The 8,994-nt window shown below is 35.7% G+C and overlaps 1 protein-coding gene and 1 non-coding gene across 2 annotated transcripts; one reads left to right on the forward strand and one right to left on the reverse strand.

The window, feature by feature from the left end:
• The first annotated feature begins 2,302 nt into the window (after positions 1 to 2,302).
• LOC121258328 (long chain acyl-CoA synthetase 2) lies at positions 2,303 to 8,639 on the forward strand. The gene is given in 20 exon segments (XM_041159816.1): positions 2,303 to 2,619; positions 3,128 to 3,191; positions 3,326 to 3,415; positions 3,514 to 3,570; positions 3,884 to 3,932; positions 4,031 to 4,107; positions 4,403 to 4,442; positions 4,533 to 4,583; positions 4,586 to 4,626; positions 4,713 to 4,877; positions 5,809 to 5,919; positions 6,025 to 6,112; positions 6,209 to 6,275; positions 6,350 to 6,425; positions 6,509 to 6,623; positions 6,812 to 7,057; positions 7,193 to 7,332; positions 7,492 to 7,674; positions 7,758 to 7,877; positions 8,345 to 8,639. Coding segments are annotated over 20 exon segments (1,983 nt in total). The 5' UTR covers positions 2,303 to 2,464; the 3' UTR covers positions 8,393 to 8,639.
• Positions 2,921 to 2,994, reverse strand: TRNAI-AAU. The gene has a single exon. It is a non-coding gene; the product is annotated as a tRNA-Ile (tRNA).
• Positions 8,640 to 8,994: the final 355 nt, after the last annotated feature.

The raw sequence follows: 8,994 nt of genomic DNA on the forward strand, positions 1-8,994 counted from the left end.
AATGGACAGGTATAGATCAGTTTGAGAGGAAAATGCAAAAGAGCCTTCTCTCATTATGTAGCCTACTAAGTAGATATAGACTTTAATGTCTTTAATTCAAACCGTTGGTGTGAAACTTGCAAGTCTGTCTCTGGATTGCTTGACCATTTTCTTTTATTGAAAATAAATTTTATTTAATTCACTTTTGGCATTTGGAGCTGTCGTCAATCAGGTGGTGCACCGACTAATGAATCTTTCTTAATGATAAATGGTTGAGGATTTCCAAATAAGATTAGCTCATGAACCACGTATTGGACTAGGAAGACTCTTATTATTATTATTTTTAATTTATTCTATTATCAAATCAGTATGTAAAGTAAATCATCCATATCATTTAAATGATAATATTGATATATAAACTTTTTCTTTTAAATTAAATTATACCATATAAATACTTTTATTAAATGTGTCGAAATAAATAAAATCATTCTTTCATTTTTCGTACCCAACACTACCTGTACCTGGTTGTTTAATTTGTTGAGTAGAAGCCACCCACTTGCCAAAAAGGCTATACTACGTACACGCAACTGCAAACAGCCAAACATTACCCATATCTTAAGATTTTCCGTCAATTCGGTACTTTGTTTCAGAAATTTGTCCTAACATAGAGTTCTATCATGTCCATTAAAATCCGAGAAACCATTGTCCTCACTTAATAGAGATAAAAAAATGGAGACAATATTAAATGTTTTAATTTCAAGAAAAATACGTTCTTAAATATTGTGAGCTCCCTCACTAGACCTAGAATTTGCTCTCTAAATTTTAGAGAAAATATCAACTTTGATGTGAACTTTTTTAACGTAGATAAAATACTATCTATTTTATTTTGAATAATTATATTTTAAAATGTTTACACAACACATCATGCATGTGATATAATTTAATTATGGAGATAAATTTTAAATTTTAAATATTATAAATTATTTTATTTTATTTTTTTAAAATCTTGCTTGGCAAGTTCGTTTACTTATCACATTCTAAAAATTAAAGTTGTATTGGAGATTGACGCACTTGCATTGACATGACATTGGGTGAGTCTTTAATTACAGGTTTCTGCTTAATTAATTATTTAGAGCCATTAATTAATTGTTCATAGCTAATTAATTATTTTTCTTTTATGGGTTGAACATGAATCGGAGTTCTGAAAAATTCATCTTAAAGGGATTGCGAGTGCTTCAAACCTAAACAGACCCAAAACAGTGGGAATATATAATAGAGTCATGAATATATTAGGAGCATTTATTGGCAATATTTACTACAAAATAATCATGTGTCCTAGCTAGCTAGTTGTTCTTCTGTTGTATAATTGACTGTGTAGCACATGCACCCATTTAAGGCGGAATTGTTGGTTTATGATCATCATCCTTTCTTTGTGTATTAATCTTAAATAGCAATTAATTATGGTTGCATTTTTTGGACCACTCAAACTTTTATTATGTCTTTTTATAATTGAGTAATATTAGATAGAATCATGCCGTGTGCAAATTCTATACATCAATTTAAAAAATAGTTTGGTCCCGGTCCATCATTAATAATATATTTTTTCGCGTAGGTCATAAATTTAACTGTTTTTTTCAAAAGGAGTATAGTGCGCGAGACATATATGCTAAGATTGTACAAAATATTTATCTTAATAATTTTCTCCCTATAATAATTAACCTCTCCCTTTGACAAGAGTGGAGAAGGTCTAATTAATTAGCTAGGTCATGAGGTGAGGAACCAGGATCGGACACATGAGAAGTTAATTCGTCTATGATTGTCTGATCTTATCAAATAAAAACAAAAGAATAATATTAAAAGATCAACAAAGAAACAGCCATTTCTATTATTTCCAAGTGAAATATGATATTGTTGATCTCTATTTCTAAGTGAAATCCATGCATTTAGCATAAAAATAGGAGGTACGTACGTACTCATGTAGTAATTATATTTATGATATAATGTGAAATATTATATATATATTCAAGAATATAAAAAAAATAAAAATAAAATGCAATCCATTGATGACCAAATTAACTATGAGTTTTACTATATACAAGCAAGTTTGCGTACCAATCTGCGTATTAACGTTGTTGCCTTCATATTTTAAATTCAAATTAGCACTATTTTTAATAAAATCTACTTTTTAACCAATCATATTGAATAAGTGCGCGTATTAGTGCACAAAATCACTTACAATTAAATTTTTCCATTAGCTATATAGGATCTACCACGTCTATAAATGCAATGAAAGTAAACTCACCTACATACAGACAAAAACAGATAAAGGAGCCATAAACGCTGGCTATTTATTGCCTTAGCTCAACTACCTCTCCAACTCCCTCATTCAGTACTACTCTTTCTTCTTTCAGCAAATTTTGCTTTCTCATCACAAGCAGGCCAGCCGTTTCAACACCATATTTTCATCTACTTACAAAGTTCTTCAATGTCGACGGAGGTCATGTATACAGTAAAGGTTGAGGAATCAAGGCCGGCGACCCATCAAAAGCCGTCGGCAGGGCCTGTGTATAGGTGCATTTATGCTAAAGATGGTCTCCTGGACTTTCCGGCCGGGTTGGAATCTCCCTGGCAATTCTTCAGGTATATTTCCCTCTCTCTCTATATATTATATATGATCCGATCCATTAGCATTATCCTCTAGTTTATCTGACATTCCATTCAAGAACCGGACCGTATTATTGTGTTTCATGGATTTGGGTTGATTTTTTAGAATATGGGGGAGGGAATGGGAAAATGTACGTGTCCAAGCAGATGTATAACAAAAAATGAAGCCATTCCGAGAATAAAGATTTAACATTTTTCTAGGTCAAGTAGCATGGCATAGATGGCCTAAAACTAAGCTAAGCTAAGCTAGGCATGTGCCTATAAATACATAAGGAAATGGCCCATGCAGGTCTCGAACCTGCGACCTTCGCGTTATTAGCACGACGCTCTAACCAACTGAGCTAATAGGCCTGTTGTCATGCTGGAAGAAATATAATATTAATAAAAAAAACTTCTAAAATCATAATCTGGGGAAGACTTTGCATGGTCTCGATCATAGCTCTCTGCAATTCATTATCCACTGAAACTCGGTTTATGCTTGCAGTGACTCTGCTAAGAGAAGCCCCAGCAATCCAATGCTGGGTCGACGTCAAACCACCGACTCAAAGGTACAACTAAACTCACTCTTCGTACACCATCCGGCCTAATAAAACTCGGATGAAAGCGGGCGTAAGCTCAAGAATTTTCATTGGGGGAAGTTAAACTGATATGCTAAGAGAGATTTTTATTGGATTTCCCACAGGTGGGTCCCTACGTATGGCTCACATATCAGGAGGTTTACAACACAGCCATCCGCCTGGGCTCCGCCATGAGGAGCCTTGGTGTCAATCCTGTTAGTAAAACGCTTTTTCTTTTCCTTTCTTTTATTGTTTTGACATAATTTACCCGAAAATCCAATTTTTTAAGCAGTTATGCGTTTTGCATATGTAGGGTGATCGCTGTGGTATATATGGATCCAACTGTCCGGAATGGATTACTGCAATGGAGGTATACTATTCATGTGTACATGCATGCATGCATTCATACTTTTATATCAATCTTTTGATCACGTCACAAATGCAAATTCCATGTTGATAATGCAAAGAGTTGTCAAAAGATTGATAAGATTTTGAATAGAACTGTACTCATGCGCATAGTGCAGTCGGTTCCACCTTGTATATTGCTTCCTAATTCTCCTCAACATGATATGTAACTTCTTCTTGTAGCAAGACAAAAGCCAAAGACAGCTTTACCTAAGTAACTGTTTGAACTGCATGCATCTAGTGTTATTTTGATATCTTTCATGTGTTGTTGTCGACAGGCCTGTAGCAGCCAGGCCGTGACATTTGTCCCGCTATATGACACGCTTGGTATGGCAATCAATGCACTAGAGTTATAGAACACTGGTTGGGTTACTAAATCATGAATTGCTTGATCAGTAACTTGATGTGGTTTTGTTTCATCACAGGTGCTAATGCTGTGGAGTTCATCGTCAACCACGCTGAAGTTTCAATAGCTTTCGTTCAAGAGAATAAAATCCCTGCTGTAGGTTCTCATTCTGTCAATTTTATTAAATTTGGTACAAATGTTCTTTCAAAAATTGCTTGATATGGTTATGTTGCTCCGCTCAACTCTTCTTCAATTTTTCTTTCTCCCCCGCTTTGTCTTTGGGCTCTGTTTGTGCATGCACATGCTCAATATTTATTCATTTTTATTCAAAACTACTTATAATTTTTTACGCATGAATTAAAATAATTGCCACTTTGAAACTTACATTTCTCGATCTAACTTGTTCAGGCAAGTTTTTTTTCTCTCACTTTAGTGGTGACTATTTGTGCAGATTCTATCATGCCTCCCAAGGTGTTCTGCAAATTTAAAAAGTAGGTAAAACTGTTGTCTTCTTTCTTATATACTTGACAAAATAATGTGTAATTTCTAGGGTGAGGTAATTATGCCTTTTCCTTGGTCAGCTATTGTTAGTTTTTCAAATATTTCGAGCACACAGAAGCAAGAAGCTGAGGAGTTGGGGCATCTTGCTTTTCTTGGGAAGAGTTTTCTAAGTTGGTAGGACGTCTATCCAAATTTTTTTTTCTGTACAATGAATGCTCTTTTTTTGTCTACAGTGATTTTGATTGGTCCTTCAATTTCAGGGAACTTTGAACTGTGAATTGCCTCCAAAGCAGAAGACCAGCGTCTGTACAATAATGTATACAAGTGGAACAACAGGAGAACCAAAAGGTGTCATTCTTACAAATGGGGCTATAATGGCAGAAGTATTGTCGATTGAGCACCTACTTTTCCTAACAGATAAAGTGGTAAAACAACCAAAACACAAAATCGTTTTCTTGAAGCGCAATGGTTCTCTAACATTTTGTTTTTAATATTGCTTGAAGGTTCAGAGCTCTTGCATATACATTGCCATGTTCGGTTCATTATGTCTTTAGTTTGGTGATCATATCTTTTGTGTCAATAGTCATCACCAGATTCCCATCTCCATGACATTAGGATTGCAGAAAGCGAAGTCAATAGATGTTAATCTGTGACTTTGACATAAATCGCTAAGATGGTTTCTATCCAAAAGCAAATAACTTTCTATAGAACATACATTTGATGTATAAATTTATGTTCTCATTCTAATGACAAGAAAGTCTTCATCGTCTATTGTATCAAAACTAGTGTAGAAAAGGCCTGTTTAGAATGAAATTCAGGAGCTAAGGTTTGTATTCATGTGGAGTTAATCGACTTTTCTGAAATCACTGTTGTCTCTGTTTCAGACCAGAGAAAATCTTTTAGTTCTCTTCTTCCCAGTTTTTTCAAGATTCCACTGGCCTATGGTTTTTGGATTTTAGCTTGTGCTCTAATCTAGGTTGGTGCATATTGTACTCTGTCATCCTGAAGTTGGTGGAAAATTTCTTCAATACCGTGTGTATAGAATGAAAGTATGTTCATGGCTTAGTAATGTTGTGGAGATGGGCATCTGGTGAAGATTATTTTAATTAGATGAAAGTAGATCATCTAGATGTGGAAGGTCATAGGTTTGAAAAGCAACAATTGGGGCGGTTTGTAGGTCATAGTTTCAAGTCTTCTTAAGAAAAGAAAAGAAAAAAACGAAAGCATCGAAGGAAGCCACTAAGATTGGTAACATCACTGATACCTCTCCATTTATTCATTGATGAGAATCATTTGCATCATGAAGCTAGGTGGCAGTTGCATGATGATATTGACATTGGATCTTCCCTGTTACAGGCTACAGAAGAAGATTCATACTTTTCATACCTTCCTTTGGCCCACGTCTATGATCAGATAATGGAGTGCTACTCCATCTACAAAGGTTGCTCTATAGGATTTTGGCAAGGCGTAAGATAAAGACTTATATTTCTTGCAATGAGTTCCTTATTCGCGTTTTTTTGTTTGACTGTAACTCTTCCATACACTGACTTCGAACTTGCTTTGAACTTGCAGGACATCAGGTTTCTGATGGAGGACATCCAGGAACTAAGGCCAACTATATTCTGTGGGGTTCCTAGAGTTTATGATCGTATATACAGTGGTATACTCATTTGTCAATGAATTGTTTTTTATTTATACAACTATGTATATTTAATTTTCTTTGTTCTAAACGTTGGCCTTAAATTTTTGCTTAAAGGGATAGAAAAGAAAATCTCATCTGGAGGTGCATTCTGGAAGACATTGTTCCAATATGCTTATAACTAGTATGTTTAACTATGAACACTCTGCACTTTATTTCGCTTCCCTACTGCCTGGCTAACATTAAATCCCATGGCAGCAAGTTGGGAAATCTGGAGAAGGGTCTCTCACAAGACAAAGCAGCACCTCTCTTGGACAGGCTCATCTTTGATAAAGTCAGTCAATATAGGATTCCTGTCCTTGTGATTCAATTCTGTAATATATAGTTTAGATTCTAATTATGTGGTAATCAATATAGATTAAACAAGCATTAGGGGGGCGAGTTCGTATCATGTTATCAGGTGCTGCACCTTTGCCTAGGCATGTGGAGGAGTTTTTGAGAGTCACCAATTCAACCTTATCCCAAGGATATGGTATGTTGCTCCCAAGTGTTTTGCTTATTTTCAGAAGTTTGTATACGCAACTTTTGTTTTTCTTAAATGATGCATTAAGACCTAGGGCTTCTTTGTTTACTTCCAAGCAAATCATACAGTACTGTTCTCGTATCATACACTGCTTTCTGGAAGTCTATCAACTTACGATGGATGTTTGTTCATGGTAGGTCTCACTGAAAGTTGTGGTGGGTGTTTTACATCCATAGCCAATGTATTTACTATGGTGGGAACCGTTGGAGTCCCAATCACAACCATTGAAGCCAGGCTTGAGTCAGTGCCAGAAATGGGATATGATGCACTTTCCAGCCTGCCACGTGGGGAGATTTGCCTGAGGGGTAAAACATTGTTCTCCGGTTACCACAAGCGACAAGATCTTACTGAAGAAGTCCTTATTGATGGATGGTTTCATACAGGTAGAACCTTGCAAGTACTATGCAGTGACAAACTATATTCTAAGGCTGTATACAACACATTAGTAACCTTTTAACCTGCTATAAGATGTCTAAATTTAGTTCCAAAACTGGATATGAACGTTGAGAAAATTGCAGGTGACATAGGAGAATGGCAACCTGATGGAGCAATGAAAATCATTGATAGGAAAAAGAATATATTCAAGCTGTCTCAAGGTGAATATGTTGCTGTAGAGAACATTGAAAGCACATACTTGCGATGTCCTCTCATAACATCGGTATGTTGCTGGAGTCCACATTGGTGCTCACTGTATTAGAATCTATATAAATTGTAACACCAAATTCCTTGTTACCTAGGAATAGATGTGTCCTGTTTATAAGTTTACACACAGTTTGTCCAGTCTAACAAGTGCCATTAACTTTCTTTGGTCACACAGATTTGGGTTTATGGAAACAGTTTCGAGTCATGTCTTGTAGCTGTGGTGGTCCCTGACCAAAAAGCACTAGAGGATTGGGCAGTAAACCATCATGTGACTGGCGATTTCAATTCATTGTGTGAAAACCTGAAGGCAAGGAAATACATTGTGGATGAGCTTAATAACACCGGTCACAAACACCAAGTATGTATATATTTTTCACTTGGTTGTTGCTAATTTCATGCCGAGTTATGTCTTCTCATCTAACTTGAAAGACATTCCAACAGCTTCGAGGCTTTGAGATGTTAAAAGCAGTTCATTTGGAACCAAATCCTTTTGACATGGAAAGGGATCTGATAACTCCAACATTCAAATTGAAGAGACCACAACTGCTTAAGTACTACAAGGTATGGCTTGTGCTCCTTTTTATTTTCCAATGAAATGACTGCCCACTATTAACTATGACTTTCTACTGGACCCAAGAGCAAGATGTGTCTTTTCCATATTTCTCTAGCAAAAGAGGGGAAGGTTCCCATCTTTCCAAATTAGTACTAACCTTTAGAATGTGTACTATGATTAAGTTACAGTTTGATTGAATTTACAATACAAGGCAACAAGGATTAAATAAAAAAGTTCCAAGGGCATTTTACTGCTCTTGTGAACCTGAACCTGATTTCCAAAGCAGAGTCCAAAAAGGCACCATGTGCATAATTTAAGGACTGTACTTCAAGATGGGCATGCAAGACCCTGATTTTTTGAAGTAATTCATCAAGCCCTTTCATAAGACAATGTCTTGTGGCTGGCATTCAGAAATTACTTCTTAGAAAGGCCTTCATTATTCCTTACATTTTAGTTTTTAACCACTGATCTGCAGGACACGGTTGACCAATTGTACAGTGAAGCCAAGGGAATAAGGGGGTGAAACCGTGAAAGCAGGATTTGGAAGCTACATCCTGGATGGAATCCAGATACTACCAGTTTGTGGCAGTTCCCCAAAAACTTCATCTATTTTCCTGTTCATCTTATATGACTATGAGAAGTCTAGAAGAATGAAGATTTACTCACATTTACTTGGCACGCTGATCCGTGTCCATGTTTGTTTATATACAACAAGACCATTTGAAACATTATACTATGAAAAATAATCCAAGTCCCTGCTAAACTAGTTATATTTCTCCTTTTCTTATGCTTGATGAATATCAGCAATACATTTTGTTCTCCGCAGTCATAAAACTGAGCGTTGGCAAAGTATAAAAACCTCCTAAATAACTTATGCTTGCCGAGCCTGGCACCGATGTAAGGCCAGATTTTGATTCAAAGATATATATATATATATATATATATATATATATATATATATGTCCAATGCTATAAGGTCTTAAGAAATCCATATACCGATATGTGGGTCTATTGCTTGTATTTTAATGAAAAATTAAAGCCTGCCGTTTTTTCATAACTTGTCCATGGAAAGTTTGAGAATAAACCAAAAATGAAACTGCTGCTTTAAACTACTTGAAAGTGAAA

Source organism: Juglans microcarpa x Juglans regia, chromosome 3S, assembly GCF_004785595.1.
Source record: "Juglans microcarpa x Juglans regia isolate MS1-56 chromosome 3S, Jm3101_v1.0, whole genome shotgun sequence".
Classification (NCBI taxonomy): domain Eukaryota; kingdom Viridiplantae; phylum Streptophyta; class Magnoliopsida; order Fagales; family Juglandaceae; genus Juglans; species Juglans microcarpa x Juglans regia.